The sequence below is a fragment of the Camelus ferus genome, chromosome 12 (assembly GCF_009834535.1).
Source record: "Camelus ferus isolate YT-003-E chromosome 12, BCGSAC_Cfer_1.0, whole genome shotgun sequence".
In the NCBI taxonomy this organism is placed as follows: domain Eukaryota; kingdom Metazoa; phylum Chordata; class Mammalia; order Artiodactyla; family Camelidae; genus Camelus; species Camelus ferus.
In genome coordinates, this window is record NC_045707.1 from 41,244,341 (window position 1) to 41,265,712 (window position 21,372).

General features: G+C 36.7%; 1 protein-coding gene across 10 annotated transcripts in view; it reads right to left on the reverse strand.

Moving 5' to 3' along the window:
* Positions 1-479: 479 nt before the first annotated feature.
* Positions 480-21,372, reverse strand: part of SPIC (Spi-C transcription factor) — a 54,956-nt gene continuing 34,063 nt past the window's right edge. For 3 of the 10 annotated variants that reach the window (XM_032493536.1, XM_032493533.1, XM_032493534.1), the window contains 6 exons: positions 20,764-21,084; positions 13,055-17,208; positions 12,382-12,478; positions 10,330-10,442; positions 7,756-7,864; positions 480-1,253 (listed from right to left, as the gene is read on the reverse strand). In XM_032493536.1, coding sequence (XP_032349427.1) covers positions 826-1,253; positions 7,756-7,864; positions 10,330-10,442; positions 12,382-12,478; positions 13,055-13,057 — 750 coding nt within the window. In that variant the 5' untranslated portion in view covers positions 13,058-17,208; positions 20,764-21,084 and the 3' untranslated portion in view covers positions 480-825. The remainder of the gene's footprint in view (positions 1,254-7,755; positions 7,865-10,329; positions 10,443-12,381; positions 12,479-13,054; positions 17,209-20,763; positions 21,085-21,372) is intronic. The other 7 variants (XM_032493538.1, XM_032493540.1, XM_032493539.1 and 4 more) reach the window with 4 other exon arrangements.

Sequence of the window (21,372 nt, forward strand, 5' to 3'; positions counted from 1 at the left end):
TCTATTTTGCTATATTCATTTATTTGCTATATTCGTTTGGTTCCATTTTTTGATTCCACATATAAGTGATAATATACAATATTTGTCTTTCTCCATCTGACTTATTTCACTAAGTATAATACTTTCTAGGTCCATCACATTATTGCAAAAGGAAGAATTTCATTTTTATGGCTAAGTAATATTCCACATATATATAATATCTTCTTATATTTAATATACCACATCTTTATCCATTCATCTGTCAATGGGCACTTATGTTGCTTCCATATCTTGGCTATTATAAATAATGCTGCTATGAACATTGGGGTGCATTATCTTTTTGAATTAGTGTTTTCATTTTCTTTGGATTTATACTCAGGAATGGAATTGCTGGATCACATGGCAGCTTTATTTTTCGCCACTGAAGTTTTTAAAACTATGAATGTTATTTGGCCTGAACACTATCACAGGCAATCATTTTTTTGTTTTGTTGCTAAAGCTGTTGGTTATATGTATTACAGTGATTTGTTTGTCTGAGTGTATGACAGGAAAACAATGTTTAAATCAATATATAAATCAAATAATCTCTACTGGCATTATTAATCTAGAAGAAAGCATTGCAAAGACAATGGTTAGAGGAAGGACATTTAGTCTATACTTTCAAATGAGACTTGATCACTTTAAAGTTGTTCACTGGCAAAATTTCTCAAGTTAGTAGAGATTATGTACTAGTTCACAAAAGACAGCAATAATAAAGTTATTTTTTCTTCAGTATTTGCTTTAAGTGAAAAATCCTAAAATTTGTAGGAATTTCCAACGCTAGAAAATTGAAATGTAAGAGTGCATTTAGCAATTAGGGTGACTTAGCTCATGGTAATTTGCATATGTATAATTATAATTTGCATTCCAGTTATTTAAACTGAGATATCCTTGGTCGGGTTGAACATACTGTGAGTAGAAGATATCTTTTTCCAAGAAATAAGATGGAGAAAGTCTTTGGAGAATGGCCTCACTGAATTGGTAAGTTAACTTTCTCCGGATTTTGATGATTTCCCCAGTTCTTCCATAATTCCTCAGGGCTCTGGCCATTTTCTGGTAAGTCATGGTCTTCCGGTTGCCTTTTCTTTTCCCCCAAAGTTGGGCAAGTTTTTCTTTGTTTTTTGATACAAACTGAAAGATGCCTTTGGTTTGATCTATCCACTGAATACAAGACGCCATCTCGGGATTACACAGGGATTCGTGAAGGTATTCAAACAGTCGGAGCTTCTTCCTTCCTAGAACAGAGGAAAACATTGTCAGACTCCACAGTGGTTGTACACAAGGAATATCCTCGGGAAAGGTTTGTTGAGTGACTACAGAATTCAAAGCTGCATTAGGGCTGGTTTCCCTCCTACTCACCTCCTTAGAATGTATTTACAGTATCATTTTACGGGACATGAAAATCAAGGGTCTGTTTGGCCTATTGAAGTTTCAACTGAACCTTGCTTTGTTGGGGAAGTTGTCAAAAATTTTGTACTGTCCTTCACTGGGGAAGGGAAGCATGGAGCCTCTTTACGTGCTTCTCCCTTGTGTGTGCTCTTTCTTCACAGTTAAATCTTGACTAGTTTTATGTCATATGTTAAACTGTGTACAGAACAACAAAACTGAGACAAGTGGACTGCAAAGTTTACTGGTTTTAAAGAGAAGCCTCAAAAGCCATTTCCAAAAAGCAAATCATTTGAAGGGGTTTTATTCAAATAAGTTAAGTCAAATGAGGTACAGGAGGGGAATGCATTTTGTAAAATACAAAACAGTGTGCAAATATAAGTTAAATCAATTATAAAGACATGTAAAATTGCTAACTCTGGTTCTGCATAATTACTTGAAAAGTAAAGAATAGAAAAGACCAAAAAAAAATTGAAAAAATCAGAGTGGAAAATGCCAGAATATCTTCATGACACTTGACATTATTTATGAGCGATGACAGTAAGCACTGTGATACTTTTCATTGCTGTGAAATAAAACAGTACTGCCAGAGTTTTTAATCTCTTTTAGGAATGCAGCCCTTCGTATTTCAGAATAACTAGAAAAGAAACTTTTGGAAGATTTGTTGTTTTTGGTTTACTCAGTGGATTTGGGAACAAAGGTGACAACGAGTTTTGTGACTTCTGAATTGGTCTGCAAATACCGCGCCCTGCCAGATCTGTCAGTAGCTAAAAACTCCATAGCCAAATTCCATTTTCCCCTTGAGAAAGTAGAATAGTGGATTCCCAAGCTGCTTTAAATAGTCTCTGGGGTGTAATACTCATGCATCAGTCATCATTCATCCTAAAACCTCAAAAGTTTTTATAAAGATTATCTTTTGTGTTATATTATCTTGAGTTTATGAATTGAGAAATGAAAGGGACTTACCAAAAAGCATCATGAATTAAAGTCACAGCCTTAAACAAACTCATTCTTACTGGATGAGAATCCAGTGGTGAAATTAATTACAGTGGAGCCTCATCTTTTAAATGTTTATTTTCAATTTTGAAAACAATGTTTAAATTTTTACTGTTTAAAAATAAAAGTATTATGTGATAAGAAATTCAAACAGAAGTACAAAGTGAAAGTAAAAGCTCCAATCTATCCTATATACTTCTAGAAATGTTTTATTTTTTGCATATATAAACAGATGCGTCTCCTTAAAAAATTTAAAATGGTATCTTAGTATTTTGCATGCACCCCAATGTTCATAGCAGCACTATTTACAATAGCCAAGACATGGAAACAACCTAAATGTCCATCAACAGATGACTGGATAAAGAAGTTGTGGTATAATTATACAATGGAATACCACTCAGCCATAAAAAAGAATGCCACCTGCAGCAACATGGATGGATGTGGAGATCGTCATTCTAAGTGAAGAAAGCCAGAAAGAGAAAAAAAATACCATATGATATCACTTATATATGGAATCTAAAAAAAGACAAATGAACTCATTTACAAAACAGAAGCAGACTCACAGACATAGAAAACAACCTTAAGGTTACCGGGGTTGGGGGGTGGGAAGGGATAAACTGGGAGTTTGAAATTTGCAGATACTAACTGCTATATATAAAATAGATAAACAATAAGTTTATACCGTATAGCCAGGGAAATATATTCAATATCTTGTAGTAACCTATAATGAAAAAGAATATGAAAAGGAATATATGCATGTATATGTATGACTGAACTATTATGCTGTACACCAGACATTAACATAACATTGCAAACTGACTATACTTTAACTAAAAAAAAATAAGAAAAATGATATTTGACTACTTTGTACTTTTTCCAGTGATTAATATATCTTAAATAAATCATAGAACACTATAGAGATAAGCTATAGACAGAGGAAAAATCAAACTGTTGACAATGGTTACTTCTAGGGCATAGCATGAGAAGAAAGAATATTTTCACTTATTCTTTACATACTTCTGAATCATTTGAATTTTTAATAATGAGCATTATCACTTTTGAATTATGGAATTAAAGAGGATTACAACAGAAACTAAAATGTATTTTAGAGTTCTTTCTGTATCAAAATTTAAAGTATGCCTCTTTGCCTTTTAATAACTATACATGTTCTGTTTTATGTATGTACTATTTTTCTTCCAATAATGAATCCCCAAAGTGTTTTGAAATTTGTTTTAAATGTACCCCTATTTCAGGTGGAAGACTAGCTCTAAAATTAGAAAATGGTAAATGATATGTTCCCTAATGACAAAGATCCACAGCACAAAACATCACTGAAAAGATACAAGGGTCACACCCTGGAGTTAGTAGTTAGTTGGCTTGTTTGTTTAAAAAAATATATATGTGTAGGTGACAGAGGTAGAAGTGTTATCCTCCTCATATTAAATTACTACCATTACTCAATATTCAATACTAATAATCAGTAGATTTATTTTATTTATGTGATTTTATACATTATTCCTTGCTGGGTTAGAATATTACTGCATATTTAGAATTTTATCATTCTAGGATACAGTACACTGTTTTTTTAATATTTTTTTCTTACTAAAGTATAGCTAGTATAGTTGATTTACAATGGTGTGTTAGTTTCTGGGTACAGCATCGTGATTCAGTTACACACATATATATATACTTCTCATATTCTTTTTCATTATAGGTTATTACAAGATATTGAATATACTTCCCTGTGCTCTATCCTGTAGGACTTTATCTATTTTATATATAGTAGTTTGTGTCTGCTAATCCCAAATCCCCAATTTATCTCTCCCCCACCATTCCTTAACCTTAACTTTGTTTTCTATGTCTGTGAGTCTGTTTCTGTTTTGTTAGTAAGTTCATTTGTCTCATTTTTTAGATTATATGTATAAGTGATATTATACGATATTTGTCTTTCTCTGTCTGACTTACTTACTTTGATGATCTCTAGGTCCATTCACATTGTTGCAAATGGCATTATTTCATTTTTTATGACTGAGTAGTATTTCATTGTGTATATATACCACACCTCTTTATCCAATCATCTGCCAGTGGACATTTAGGTTGCTTCCATGTCTTGGCTATTGTAAATAGTGCTGCTGTGAATACTAGAGTGTCTGTATTTTTTCAAATTAGAGTTTTCTTTGGATATATGCCCAGGAGTGGGATTGCTGGATCATATGGTAACTTTATTTTTAGATTTTTTAAGGAATCTTCATACTGTTCTCCATAATGGCTACACCAAATTACATTCCCACCAACAGTATACAAGTGTTTCCTTTTCTACACACTCTTTCCACCATTTACTGTTTGTGGACTTTTTAATGATGGCCATTCTGACTGGTGTGAGATGATACTTCATTATAGTTTTGATTTGCATTTCTCTGATAGCAATGTTGAGCATCTTTTCATGTGCCTATTGGCCATCTGTATGTCTTCATTGGAGAAATGTCTGTTCAGATTTTCTGCCCATTTTTTGATTGGGGTATTTTGTTTGTTTGTTTGTTATTGAGTTGTATGAGCTGTTCGTATATTCTGGAAATTAAGCCCTTGTCAGCTGCACTATTTGCAAATATTTTCTCCCAGTCCATAGGTTGTCTTTTCAGTATACTGCTTTATAGAAATAAAACTAGTTATCTCAAAAAATATTTATTTAAAAAATGTTATCTATGCACAACTATATGTAAAAGAATGAAATTAGAACATTTTCTCCCATGATATACAAAAATAAACTCAAAATGAACTAAAGACCTAAATGTAAAACCAAAGCAAAAAACCAAACCAAAACAAAATAAATGGAACCTAATTAAACTTGAAAACTTTTGCACTGCAAAGGAAATAATTGACAAAACAAAAAGATAACTACCAAATGGGAGAAACTATTTGCAAATGATGTGACCAATAAATGGTTAATATATAACATACATAAATAGCTCATACAACTCAATATCAAAAAACAACCAACCCAATTAAAAAATGGGTAGAAGACCTAATAGACATTTTTCCAAAGACATACAGATGGCCAACAGGCACATGAAAATCTTCTTATGCTTGACATCGCTAATCAGAGAAATGCAGATCAAAACCACAATGAGATATCACCTCACACCTGTCAGAATGGCTATCATCAAAAAGACGACAGATAACAGATGTTGGCAAGGATGTGGAGACAAGAGACCCTGTGTGCACTGTTGGTGGGAATGTGTATCAGTAGAGTCACTGTGGAAAACATCATGAACGATCTTCAAAAAAACTGAAAATAGAACTACCATATGATCCAGCAATTCCACTCCTGGGTACATATCCAAAGAAAATGAAAACACTAGTTAAAAAAAATACATGCACCCCAATGTTCATAGCAGCATTATTTGTAATAGCCAAAATATGGAAGTAACCTAAATGTCCATCAATAGATGAATGGATTAAGAATATATGTGTGTGTGTGTGTGTGTACACACACATATAATATACACACACAATGGAATATTACCCATCCATAAAAAAAATAAAATTTTGCCATTTGCAACATAGTGAATGGACCTGGAGAGTCTTATGCTTAGTGAAGTAAGTCAGACAGAGAAAGACAAATGTTGTATGTTATCACTTAAACGTGGAATCTAAAAAATAAACAAATGAAAAAATAAAAATAAAAAAACAAATGTAACAAAACAGAAAAAGACTCATATATAGAGAGAACAAACTAGTGGTTACTAGTAGAGCAAGGGAAAGAGGGAGGGGAAGATAGGGTAGAGAATTAAGAGGTAAAAACTACTATATATAAAATAAAGAAGCTACAAGGATGTATTACACAGCACAGGAAATATAGTCAATATTTTATAATAAATTTAAATGGAGTTTAATCTGTAAGAATTTTGAATCACTAGGTTGTAAACCTGAAACTAATATATTATAAATCAACCATATCTCAATAAAAAATAAAAAATAAAATGATAAATAAAATTTTTTTAAAAACAAAATAATGAAGTGGCTAGGATAGTATCATTTTTAAAATTACACTATAAAATTGGGTTGCATCTTATACGTCTCTGTATACGGTAGGTGAGTTTCCATTTTTTTACTATCACAAACAACACTGCAAGGAACACAATACATATATATGTACACACACATGTTTAAAGTATTTTGAGAAATATCTGTAGTGCCAGACTATGGGGTATTCTCACTTAATTTTTACAGTACTCTTACAATGTCTGTACAATTATTACTATTTGTTTTTTGAATAAGGAAACTGGTACAGAAGGGTAAGTGATTTGGCCAGGCTTACATTATTAACCAAGAGTTCACACTCAACCACTGAGTTATATAGTCACTAAGAGTCAAAAGATATGAACATTTACAGTTTTGATGGTATTGCTAAATTGTCTTACAAAACTTTGTACCAATTTATACTCCCTTTAATAGTGCACGTGTGGCCCACGTCTCAGCCAACAGAGGCCGCTCTCCTGCTTTGACACTTTTGCCTAAACGTTAAATGAGATCATCCTAAATTTATGAAATCAGGATTTCAAATCTAGGAAATAAACGTATGGAATTTGTTTTCAGAAAATTTAATAAAGAAGATGACTTTGATGCTGAGGGCTTCACAACTGGAGTAAGACTGGTAAAATAATTTTAGGAAAAGTTCCTAAAATATATACCTAAAATATATACACCTTTTTTTTTAAGTTAAAATATAGTTGATGTACAATATTATGTAAGTTACAGATCTACAATATAGTGATTCACAATTTTTAAAAGTTATGCTCCATTTAAAACTATTGTAAAATATTGACTATATCCCCTGTGTTGTAGAATATATCCTTGTAGCTTATTTGATAAATAATACCTCTTAATCTCCTACCCCTACATTGTTTCTCCCCACTCCCCACTAGTTTGTTCTCTGTATCTTATACTTTATTCTTTTTTTTGGGGGGGGGGGGGGTAGTGCCAGTTGATTAGGTTTATTTATTTATTTATTTATTTTTAACAGAGGTACTAAGTATTGAACCCAGGGTCTCGTGCATCCTAAGCATACACTCTACCACTGAGCTATACTGTACCTCCCCTCCACCTTACTCTTGAATATAGATTTATTTGAGCAAAGTGACATTTTGCACCTTCACAATATCTCTATGAAGCAATAGGAAAAAACTCACCCAAGATGAACAGCTTGGAGTGATTTATCTGTCAGAGCTAAATTACTCTCAATTGTGAGAAGAGAGTACTTTGCAAATGCAATTCCAAACTCGGATATGAAATCCCCTTAAAGCTGCTTTGAGGAAGATTTCGTTCTTTTACCTATACAAAGAGTGATCCACATACCTTTTCCTCCCTTTTGCTGGAGAACAGCAGGTTGTACCAGCTGGTTTTCAGGGATGTTCTGCAGAGATTGATGAATATTTCCTTCAAAATAGAGGTCTGCAGCACTGTTCTATATAAATAATGCAGCAGGATGTTAAGTGGGACTTTCCATGTGGCCCCCAGTTGGTAGCTAAAGTCAAAAGCTGACGGCAAAGAGTCTTCAGCATCTCTCAAATTTTGAAAAGCACTACCTTCAACTGCTACCTCCCAGGGCAGAACTAGCATCAAACCCATTTATGTAGAGGGCCAAGGGATAGAGGGTAATCTTAGGTTTTGGGAGGAGTTCTATATTCTCCTCTCCCTATGAGAAAGGACAGTAAGTTGCTTCCCTCCTGCCCTCTAAAAACGCCCAGTGAGAAAGATCCAAGTGGGTACAAGGTGGGGTGGCTCTGTCCCCACAGACGGAACACCAGGTAGAGTGGTGGGAGGGGCCTTCTCCACTGCTGAGTCACTAGGGCCTTTCCCGCTGTCCAGAACTGGCCACTTGGGACATTTGGGGTCAGTGATGGGCAAAGAAGGGGCCTCGAGGTCAGTGAGCGTCAGGGGGCAGCTGTGGGTCAGGGTTGGGGGCGTGAGGAAGCAGAGGGTCAGGGGGGGACTGGGACTCTGGGTGGGCACGGCTCAGGATCCCTGCCCCGCAGATGGTTCTTCAGCCAAATCTCGCTCGGAAGCCGCACACAGACTGTAGGCCAAGGGCAACGAGTCACGGGCCTTCCTGATTAGGGTCAGCGAGAAGCTGGGCGCCGACTCCGTCCTTTCGGGTACCCCCTTCCCACCCACTCCACACTGCAGCGCCCCCAGTGCCTGAGTTTGGGGCTCCTTGTCCCTAAACCCTCGCTGCATGCTGACAACCCGGCCCCTCCGGCCTGCCCCGCCCCTGCGCTGCTCCGGGAGCTCCGACGCCCTCGTGAGTGCAGGCCCCCTCGTGAGTGCAGGCCCCGCCTGTCTGGGCGGTTGTCCCTGGGGTCTGGCGGGGTTTTCTCCTTCCCTGGTTGGGGCAGCCCTCGCCTGCGGCCCCTCCCTGCACCTGTTCACGAGCGTCCCCCTCCGTCCAGTGCAGGACAGGCAGGCTGTGTGGCACCACAAGATCGGGTGGCGGGCCGGCCAACAGCACCTCAACCAGGCCGTGCCCTGCGCAGCCTGCCCGGGCTCCTGGACTACCACAAGGCCCGGAGCCCGTCCCATAGCCTGCGGCTGACGTCGCCCTGCTTCAAGGTAGGGCTGCCCCGGCCCGACAGCCCCTGCCCACCTACAGCCGTCTTTCCTCAGGGACACAGCCCTCGGGTAGCGGTGGGTCCTGACACCCTGACCGGCGGGGCCCACTCGGGGAGACTTAGCCTAGGGACTCTGCAGCCTGGGAGCTGTGGTTGGACAGAGCTGGGCATGGGAGCAGTGGGGTGGGCAGGGGACATGCCCTCTTTTGCCTGGTCATTCTCACCCCTGGGCCCCTGCCACGTCCTGAGTCTTTCTGGGCGGGTGGGAGCCTGTGGGCTTCCATTCCTGAACTAGATGCCCATGTGGGCAAGAGGAGATAAGAGGAGAAAGATGGCAGCCAAGGAAAGGTAAAGCCAAGAGAGGAGACAAGAGAAAGCAGCCGGAGCTCCTACAACTACATATGGCAAGGAGATGCGGGCTTCCACGGATTAACCAGGCATAGTGAAAGGGGCTGGACTTAAGCCATCCTACTACACCCTACACAAGAGGGCTGCCCAGCAGGCAAGGAGTCCCCAGCCACAAGAGTGTATGCTAGGAAGTGGAAGTAGGGTTGCCAGATTTAGCAAATAAAAATATTAGGAATCCTATATTTTACCTGGTAACCCTAAGTGGAGGTGAAAGAGGTTAAGCTGAAACCAAAACTCCCTCTTTAAAGAAATGTCTTGTTGGAGAGACCCCGACAGTACAATTTACAGGGACAGAAAAAGGACATTTGACATAGCATGGTGGAAGGTTATGGCTGAAAAAAAAATAAAAACCATTTCATATTTACACTCGCCACACTAAGACTGCTTGAAAAAAGACACATCAAGAAAACAATGTAAAAGAACACATGGATAGAGAGATAGGTGGTGGAGACATTTCCATTTGCAGGAGGGTACTAAAATAGAAACGCATTGGTCCAATATGCATAGCTAGCTTTGAGCTTGGGAGGGAAAGTAGAGCAGGTCAATACAAGATTATAGGTAAAGCTGGTACAGGGGATATTTTAGGGGAACCATAACTTTCCTGCAATGTTCTAGATGGACTAAGGAGAAGCATTGATGTGAGAACCCTAAAAAATACTTCCTCTTTATAGAAATTATTCAAACTAGTATGAAGCCAGATAAAGAACAATGATGAAGGGCAGTTTCCTTCTTGACAGCATTAATGATTCCCCATTTTGACTGTCAAATTCACACACCAGAGATGGCTATGAATAAGCCTTTTTAGTCAATGCTGTCTTTAAGCTGCTTTCAGCTAGCATATACCCAGGGAAGGCTGGTACAAATAGGAAATTTGCCTCTTCCTGAGGGAGGCTCTCCTGGTAAAAGTACTCACTATTACTGTTCTCCGATTATAGATGGGTTCCTCTGTAGGCAGCACACCACAGCTGTTGAAATTTCCTTTGACATGATAACGGTGGTTGATGAAAGCCAGGTAATTTTTGTAATCTAATTAAAAAACAGAGAAAGAAACTGACAATGTCAAAGTTTACATTCGTGTGTGTGTGTGTGTGTGTGTGTGTATGTATGTGTGTATGCTTATACATGTGTATATGCATATATATGCAATTGATCCTTCCTGTGTTCTGTTTCCACTTTGCATTTCTTTATGGCATTTATCATGTTAATGCTGGTACTTCAGACGCTTTTTTACATATTGTATCTCCCATACTGGAGTACAAGCTCCTTGTAGGCTGAGATCCCATGGTTTCTTTTTTAACTTGGAACTGCCACAATACCCTGTATAAACTCAATAGGCAAAATATCTGCATCTCATCTAGACTATCTTTCTATAGTCTATAGGGTAATGGGTAAGGAAGAGTAAAAATATTTACTCTTCTGAGTAGAGCAACCACTCCCATGGATGGGTGGAGGATCTGTAAGTAAATCAGAATAATTAAAAAGCCCTTTCTGGACACTTAAAATGATCTGTCCATTAGACAAATAAATGTCAACTAGATATGCTTAATAATAATTATATGTCTTAGTGTTCCTTTGTGGAATGTCATTCTTCATGTTCTCTGCATTTTTATACATGAGGCATTAAATTTATTTAGGATAAAGAACATAAGCAGATCTCTCTCCTAAGGCAAAGGAAATAAAAGCAAAAATTAACAAATAGGACCTAATTAAACTTAAAAGCTTTTGCATGGCAAAGGAAACCATTAACAAAACAAAAAGACATCCTATGGAATAGGAGAAAATATTTGCAAATGATATGACTCATAAGGGGTTAACATTAAATATATAAACAGCTCATACAAGTCAATATCAAAAGAAGAACAACCCAATCAAAAAATGGGCAGAAGACCTAAATAGACATTTCTCCAAAAACATACAGATGGCTAATGAAAACAGGCTCAACATCACTAATTATTAGAGAAATGCAAATCAAAACCACAATGAGGTGTCACCTCATACTGGTCAGTGTCTACAAATAACAAATGTTGAAGAGCATATGGAGAAAAGGGAACCCTTGTTCACTGTTGGTGGGAATGTAAATCAGGGCACCCACTGTGGAAAACAGTATGGAGCCTCCTCAAAAAAAACAATTACCATATGACCCAGCAATTCCACTCTTAAGAAAACAAAACTCTAATTCGAAAAGATACATGCACCCCAGTGTTCACAGCAGCACTGTTTACAATAGCCAAGACATGGAAGTAACCCAAGTGCCCATCAACAGATGAATGGATAAAGAAGATGTGGTATATATATATACATATATATATGAATACTACTTAGCCACAAAAAAATGAAATAATGCCATTTACAGCAACATGGATGTACCTAGAAAATATTATGCTTAGTGAAATAAGTCAGACAGAAAAAGACAAGTACTGTAATGATATCACTTATGTGGAATCTAAAAAATAACACAAGCAAAATAGAAACAGATACAGATACAGAAAACAAACTTGTGGTTACCAAAAGGCAAGAGGGGAGCAGGGAGGGATGAATTAGTGGCATAGGATTAACAGATACAAACTACTATGTATAAAATAGATAGGCAACAAGGATAACTCACAGAGTTATTATATAGTATATAGTAAAGCACAGAGAATTATACCCATTATCTTGTAATAACATATAGTGGAGTATAATCTGAAAAAATACTGAATCACTATCCTGTACACCTGAAACTACTATAATGGTGTAAATCAATTATACTTCAGTAATAATAAAAATATAAAATATAAAATACTAAACCTAAAAATTTTTATTTAGGATAGATAACCCTGGATGCTGTTTGCCTTCATTAGAATTAATCCTAGTCGCATTGGGTAAAAATGGTCTTCTCTGTTCAGGTCATTATTCTCACATGTGTATGACTGTGACCAATAAGACCTTTGATGTACCAGTGGAAGAAGGGGACTGGCATCTTTACCTGGAGAGTACTGAAGATCTCCAGTTGAATTTTGCCTCAATACTTCAAAAGCATCTTCAAATGCTTGACCCAGCTTGTCTTGTTCAACACAAGCCTGCTGGAACAAAGACCAAACTCTAGAGTTAGGAAATTACCAGTTGAACTTAATTTTCCTGATATAAAGGAGTTTCTCAACCACAGCACTACTGACATTTTAGGTTGACTAAGTCTCTGTTGTGGGGGGTCCTGTCCTGTGCACTGTAGGTTGCTTAACAGTATCCCTGGCCTCTGCCCACTAGATGCCAGTAGCCCTCCCACAGTTGTGGCAACCACAAATGTCTCAGACATAGCCAGATATACCCTGGGGGACATCAACCCTGGTTGAGATCCATTGCTCTATAATATTTAGAGCATGGTACTCTTTCTATAGTATAGTATTTAACATTTTATAAATTTTTAGCAAGGAGCTGTAGAGCAGGAGACTGATTTGGAAAAAGGGATCAAGGAAATATCTTTAATCAAACAGAATTTGCATTATTAGTTAAAGATGAAACGCTCTTAATTTCAAAAGCATGTCTCCAAGATCTAAAATTGAACTGTTTTGCAAACCATTTCATACCCTTATTAATCTAATCTATATATTTTATTTTCAAAATAGAGGAAGAGTAAAGAAGATTTTTAAATGCCGACTTACCATGCTTCATTAATAAACTGGCACTTCTGGAAAAGATTAATATTTAAAAAACAAAATTAAATAGTGTCTCTATTTGATTTGCCTCTAAATTAAAAGAACCTTCCTTAAAATATTTTCTGGGATATACCTTATATAAACTAAAAGTACCATCTGAATTCTCTTTGACAAGTACAAATTTTCTTTCTAAAGAAATTCCTACAAGGATTTATTTTTGCTTTTCTTTCATTATAAAATTTTTTAAATGTTAAAATAACTAAATAGTTAATTATGTAAACAACTTATATGAAAATACAGAAATAATTTGAGTATATTTAAGTATTTCAAAATTCTTTTAAAATACTGGAAATCAAACTCTTTTAACTTTAGCATGGCTCTCTATTTATAACAGTGATTTTTATGTCTGTGTGTGATTTTTTTTTTTAAACCTTTCTGGTGTCATATAGACTTCTGAGAATCTAGTGAAAAATATGCCTTTTCTCTCATGAAATGTGAATTTACATTACATAGGGGGAGGGTAGAGCTCAGTGGTAGAGTGCATGGTAAACATGCATGAGGTCCTGGGTTCAATACCCAGTACCTCCATTAAAAAATAAGTAAATAAATAAATCTAATTACCTCCTCCCAAAACAAAAACAAACAAAAACAAAAAAATAAAATACATTACAAATAAAATGTACTTTCTGAAACCCACACGTAGACATTCTAAAATCCTAGGTTAAGAGCCCCAGTCTATAATTTTACGTTACCTACTTTATCTCTGTAAGTCATTTAGATTTTGTTTTAAATAACAATTATCATACTGACCCACATTAAATTTTTTTTTAACTTTATAACTTTGTTCTATAAAACTACACAAAAAACAAACAAATCCACATAACAAGAAAGAACGTAGGTTGGGTCCAACATGCCTTATCATTTCATTAAACACATCAACCAGCTCTGTTTATACAAGTTTTTAGCATTTATCCTGCAAACACAATGAACTTACTCTTTAACACTGAATAATACAATAAGGTGATATAATCTAATGCTGTTATTATACCATAGCCATAACACATCAATATAATGTCAAACATCAAAATTCTATTCTTTGAAATTACTATGTCGTTTAAAAGAGAATATGAGAAGAAAAACCATAACAAAAGGTAACAATGTGAGGTGATGGGTATGTTAACTAATTTTACTGTGGCAATTATTTCCCAATATAGATATATGCCAAATGCTCATGTTGTATAGTCTAAGCTTATACAATGTTACGTGTCAATTATCTCAGTAAAGCTAGGGGAAAAAAAAAAAAACAAAACCCAGCTTCCCAGTGTGGGAGGTGTTAAACAATTTAGCAGAAAAATAATCCATAAATCACTGTTTGGGCTATGGTCCCTAATGGATATTATCAGTATATGTATTTTTAAAAGGCCATGTCAATAACATTCAATTAATTATGCCTCAACTCATAAGTACCAAAGTAAATAACTTGAGTTATCATCAAATAATATCAAAATAACCTGAGTGTAGTACTTTGAATTAGATACTTACATGGAACTACTCACTTTGACTAAAATATCCCCCAAACCATCATGACTCTTGAAAGTAGCAAACCCAAAGGGAAGGAAAAAGCTTGAAAACATTATTGATCACTTTAATTGCTTAATTTTTAGTATCAGAATAGGCCATCAGTGAGAAACACTCATTAGGCCAAAGAAGAAAATTAACAGTTACTACAAGGAATTTTGAAAAACATAAGCTAAACACTTACCAGGAAGACACTTCAACCCTTTAGCAAGTTGTTTCATTAACATCAGAATCGTTAAGAAAGAACTGTCAAGAACTCACTGGCAGAGTTGCATTAAGTGGCTGTTTTTAAGGAAGTGCTACAAAAGGGGATTTTTTTTAAAAGATACAGTGCCTTCATTATTTCTATTTCATGATATGGCCAGTAGACACAAGGGGCTACTATTTTGAAGAGGTACAGAATATTTGTATCCTATGGGCCAAAAGCATTAGAACAAACCCCTTGAAACCCTCGAGCAACATGCTGCTGCGCCTCGGGTCCGCACAGCTCTACTGGACTCCTCTGACCTGTATGACTCTTGTCCCATCTTTCTTTTTTCTTTTCTTTAAAATTGTTCGTATTAATTCTCCTGTGATTCTGGAGCCCATGTTGCCTTTTTTGCCTGGACAATTAACAGCCTTCTCTCTGGCCTCCTCACATTGGTCTCTTTCCTCTCTAACCACATTACTCATGAGGTCATTTACTGATCGCCCTAGAGATCTTAATGGTGCAGGCTCTTGCCCTGGCATTTGAGGCTCTTGATTCCAGCCTTAACCTTATTTACCACCATTCATTTAAGAAGAGGAAATGGAGTCCAGGCTATGGTCTTCTCTCTACACCTAGATCCAGTTAACAGCCCCAAAATGGTTAGGAGAGGCATATGGGTGGGATCTGATTGGACGTGGTTAAAGCTGCTGTATTTGCAAAGCAGGTCCAGTTCTCTTACTTAGCTTGAAGGTTTATTTGGGATGGTTTTTGGTGGCTCTGACGGAAATTGCGGGGTAACCCCCCCCCCCCCCCGCCACCTACACGCATCCCTCCCAGTCCATCCGTCTGTTTACTCATTTTATCTTACCTATCCATCAGAGGCCAATCCAGTATCCGCGTAAACTCCAGGTGGAAATAACTTTCCCTTCCAAAGGTCGTGTCTGCATCACCCTTAAGTAACTGTAACCTTCTGTCATTTTAATAGATGTCACATTTAGCCAGGGGGAAAACCACTTAAGAATTTTTGGTAAACCTTGTGGGTGGGGAAAGAGAAATTCTGTTTTGCATTGTTGGAATCTGGGCTCACCTCTGATATGGGACTATTGTTCTAGACCAATTACTTTCTTGACCAAGTTTGTTATGCAAATGTAAACACGAATCTCCTCTTCTGAAATGTAGATGTTATAAATAACAAGAGTATAGGCCAACCTCGTAGTGCATCTGACTCCATAAATAACAAGAGTATATAAAACCAAACTGCTAATGTTGATGAGTTTTTAATATGTCCCATCGCCTTGTCTACACCCTTTTCACACCACTTTATTTCATTTTGTTCATTTATTCAACAAATATATATTACTGAGCTCTTTCCCCTGCTGGACACTGTCCTGAGTCCAGGGACCACAGCCTTCAACAAGTTCAGATGAGAAAAAATTTTTTTAAAGAAAACTAGACAAGTATTAAATAACAGTAAGTACTGAGAAAACAGTAACAGAAAGGTGATAGTGAGTATATACAGTAGTGGATGGTCACGAAAATGCTAAGGGAATGTGTGTGAGCTAAATCCAAGGATAAGAAAGAGTGAGCAGATAAACAAGGACTTGGGGAACTATATTCAATATCTTGTAATAACCCATAATGGAAAGGAATCTGAAAAATAATATATTTATATATCTGAATCTCTTTGCTGTAAACGTGAAACTAACACAACATTGTAAATCAACTATAATTCATTTTTTTAAAATTAAATTTTAAAAAAGAAAAGAAAAGAAAGCATGAGCAAAAGAAAAGTAGCAATCCAGTGAAGCACCTCCTGGTAGAGGAAATAACAGATGCCAAGAGCCTTAGATAGAAATAAGTTTGGTTTACTCAAGGTACAGAAAAGAAAGCCAGTGATCTGGAGCAAAATGAACTTGGGGGCCAAGAAGCAAAGTTAGAGCGGAAGGAGGGAGGATCCAGATCGAATCACACATTAAGCCAAAAAAAATTTTTATTTTCCAAAAAGAATCTAAAAAAGTCAAGTATAATAGTAATTACCTGCTTAGCTCCATTTCACAGATGAGGGATCTAAACTGAGGCTCAAAGACATTTCATGGCTTTTTTCTAAGATCCAATTGCTACTGAGAGATGGGCTGAGCTGGGTCCAGATTTGGGCCCAACTGACTTCATGCACATGCTCTCAACCGTCATGCTGGAACCCTGTGTCTGCACATTAGGTTCCATTAGACCGGAGTCCTCAGTCCTGATGGCAGTCTCCACAGACCCAGTGGATTCTTACAGTAGTACAGGCTTGGGATGTATTTGAAATGAATGGAAAAACAAGTCAATTTTCTAAGCCAGCATTTTCCCAGCTGGTGTCCCCGGAGTTTTATTCCACAAGATGTAAATAAACAGACTGAAAAAAAGTTGAGTGAAATCAATGAGCACATAGATGTTTGGGGCACAATTCTATATTACACATGAGAAAACAGAAATGCAGTTTTGAGTCTTTTGTAAAGCTAAGACATGAAAATGCTTTCAGTGACTTAAAAAAAAATGATACACTGTCCTTTTAGCATTCTAGAGGTTAAGGCTCCTATTCCTTGAGAAACTGATGAAGGAAAGCTGTGAGCTTTCCCCCCAAGAAAATGCCATTAGCACAACATTTTCAAGCAAATCCACCCAATAAGGCCAACAGAACCTAGTTTAGGAGCTATATTGTATTTTCAAAGCCTTCTTATCCAAGTACTGCTTCTTGAGACATTTGTACTGAACACAAACACACAGACACCTTTTTGGGGGTAGACAAAGTTTCCCTTAGCTCTAGAACTGAGCTGAGTAACTAGGGCTCTAAAGAGAACATCTCTAATTGACAGATTCTCTTTTGCAGAAGTTCATTGTCCTCAGTGGCAACTGAGTTTTTTTTTAGAAAATCATAAGCAACAGATGTGCTGGAGTCTAAATCATATAGTGCCAAACTTCAGGTGGAAAACTGCAATTTTCTGAGAATAGAGAGCTTCAGAGCCCAGGAAAGGGGAGACTAAGTTCGTGCTCTTCTCATTCTTTGCAGTTTCTATTTAAATAATTCAATTCTTCAGGAGATTAAAGAACTGGGTCTTAATCTTAGTAAGATCTTGGAAAACCTAACAAGCAACCTAATAAAAACCTAATAATAATATTGCTAGACTGGGAAGAAGGTGCTAGAAAACTTCTTATGTCTGAATAGAATTCATAGAACCATAGATTATGAGACAGAGCTAACACTTTCCCTCATTTTAATAATTACTTGCACTAGATTATTCTTCAAAATGTATTGAGACTTGTTTTGTGGCCCATCATAGGGCCTATCATGATGACTGTTCTATTTGCACTTGAAAGGATGGTATTTTGCAGTTATTGTATGCAGTGTTGGATAAATGTCAATTAGATCAAGTTGGCTGATAATGTTATTCCATATCCTTACTGATTTTTTCTCTGCATTTTCTATCAGTTACAAAGATTACAGAGATTAGAAAGAGGAATGTCAAACTATAATTGTGGATTTGTCTATTTCTCCATTTAATTGTCAATTTTTGCTTTCATGTATTTTGAAGTTCTTTTATTACATGTATACTCATTCAGGACTGTTAAGTGTTCCTGATGAATTGAGCCTTTTATCATTAGAATATTTCTGTTTCTCTCTCTGGAAATCCTTTCTAGTAATCCCTGAAGTCTACTTTGATATTAACCACACTAGATTTTTTATTCTTTTTACTTTCAACATGTCCAATTTTTCTGTGTATATACTTTATATTTAAAGTATGCCTCTTTGAGGGGGTAGGTTCAGCTCGTTGTTAAAGCTCATACTTAGCATGCATGAGGTCCTGAGTTCAATCCCTAGTACCTCCATTAAAAATAATAATAATAATAATTTTAAAAATAAAGTATACGATAAAAATTAAATGAAATATGTCTTTTTAAAATGGCATGTAGTTGGGTATTGCTTTTTACCTAGTTTGATGATGTCTGCCTTTTTGATGTTTAGTCCAATTTAGTAATTACTGATATAGTTAGGCTTAAGTCTACCATCTTGCCATTTGTTTTCTATTTATTCTTTTAATTTATTTTTTAATTTTTGTGGTTTTTTTTTAAGGGGGAGGTAATTAGGTTTATTTATTTGTTTTATTTTTTAATGGAGGTACTGGGGATTAAACCTAGGAGCTAAGCATGCACTCTACCATTGAGCTATACCCTCCCTGCTGTTCTATTTATTTTTTACTCCTTTGTTCTTCCTTCCCTGCTTTATTTTGGATTAAAGAAGTATTTTATTATTTTGTTATATTTCCTCTATTAATGTTTTATAATTTCATGATATGATACACTTCTATAATTTATTTTTAGTGGTTTCTCCAGGGGTTATAATATGCATTCTTAATTTATCAAGTCTACCTTGAGTTACTATTAAACCACGTCATGTATAATATGAGCCTTATCACAGTATGTTCCCATTTACATCTCCTCCCATCCTTAGTGCTAGTCTTGTCATATATTTACCTCTACATCTGTTATCATAATAGATTATTTAACCCTCACATTAATGCCCTGAGGTACTATTACTATCCCTGAGTTCCAGCTGTGGCTCTATCACCTATTTGTGTAAACTTGGACAAGTAATTTAACCTCCCAGTTTCCTCCATAAAGTGTGGATAACGATTTTACTTACCACATAGAGTTATTGTGAAAATCTGAGTGAACTCATCATGTACTTTGGACAGTCCGAATATTTAATAAATGTTGAAAATGTTAGGTCCTGCTTTATAATTATCCCTGCATTACAGATGAAGTAACAGAGGCTCAGGGAAGTGAAGTGATTTACTTAAGCTCACAGAGCCAGTGAGTGATAGACGTGAAGGTTTTCAAACCAGTTCTACCTGACTCCAACCAAAGGCTTTTAACCATTCAACCAGACTTTGCTTCCTTATCTATGGAGTAAGACTGAGAATGAGAATGAGAATGAAAATTGGATAATGGCTTTATGTCAAAGGGCTCCTGAGAGGTTTCACTGAGATAGCACAGGAAAAGAGTAGCAAGCATACCCTACCTTAGCTATTCATCACCAAAACTGCTCCTATTTTACCACACCTGGGACCTGCAGTCTAGCTGGCAAGTGGCAGAGCCAGGACTCAAACCCAGGTCTTTCTTGCCATATCTGGTGCCCCTTCCCAATAACTAGGTTGCATAAATATTCTCCATAGGCTCTGTGTATTACTGTAATTACTGAAACAGTTTCCACTGGTGTTCATATCAACAAAGGAAATTCCTCTGACACATGACTAGTGAAAAACCACCCAGCCCCACAGCAATGCAGGAGACAACAGGTTTATTCTCCTGGTTTCCGTGGAAGTGCTGAAGGGGTGGTGGTTTGTTAGTCTTGTGTTCAGAACCATGACAGATGCTCTCTCTAGTCCTAAAACAGCTACGTCCTGACAACCTACTGATGTACCTGACTGCATTCTAGGCAGGGAGAGCTGAGCTAGCCCATAGTGAAATGTTTATACATCTTTATCTTGAACCTGAAGAGCAAGCATGCCTCTCACTTCAGCCCTTCTGGCCTCAGAAGTTTCCAAACCTAAACCTTTCACTGGCCTGGGAAAGGGAAGAAAAATGACTCCTCTCTCCTCTTACTGGGGTCATCATGCCTGTTTTCTCTCTCTAGTTCACTAAGAAGACAGGCTTGTCATTGATTCGGCTTCATCTCCAGGTCCTTTTGGCTAGGGATTTTTTTCCCTAGCACTTTGTGAGTGGCAATTTCCTATGTTTTAACAAAATTGATTAGCAAGGCAATAATGTCTTTCATTATGCAGAAGCAATAGCCCACACTTACAGAAGTTGACTGGTAGGGAACTGATAAGCAAAGTGGGACAGAAAGGGAAGGGGATACTCTGAGCTCCGAAAAAAAAAAATATATAGATATATATATTAAATAATATACCTGGGAGGTGGGGGATGGGGGGAGCAATTCTCACATGTCTTTTGCTTTCTCAAAGCAGGTGGTAAAACACTATAATCCAACATAGGACTTCAGTGGAGGTTGGATGAATATATGAGTGCACTGTATCATTTAACCCTCACATTAATAGTCCATGAGGCTGGTGGGGCAAATGTTATCCGCATTTTGCTGGTGAGGACACTGTTGCCCAGGATATCAGAGGACACTCAGTGAGTGAGTGTTAGGTTTAGAATTGGGATCTCCTCATTCTCAGTTCAGCTTTTCAGATGTCATCTCTAGAAAACATTGGCAGATACCAACATGCTAAAGGGAGGACAAAAAAAGATTTAGATAGTTTTAATTTCTAAAATTAGGTTGATTTTTACTAAGAAAAACATTTTTAAAAACACACACAAGAAAAGCATTCTCATTACTGCTTTTCCATATCAAATTTTTATTGTGGGTTTTTAAAAAAGAATCTATTTGAAAATAAAGGAAGAAAAAAAGTGCATGTGTTAACAAAATCTCATGAGAGTCTAATGCCCTGAATGGATATAGCTGAGATCACTTTGAAGTATTAAATGGTTTACGTTATGCTGTATACCAAATAAG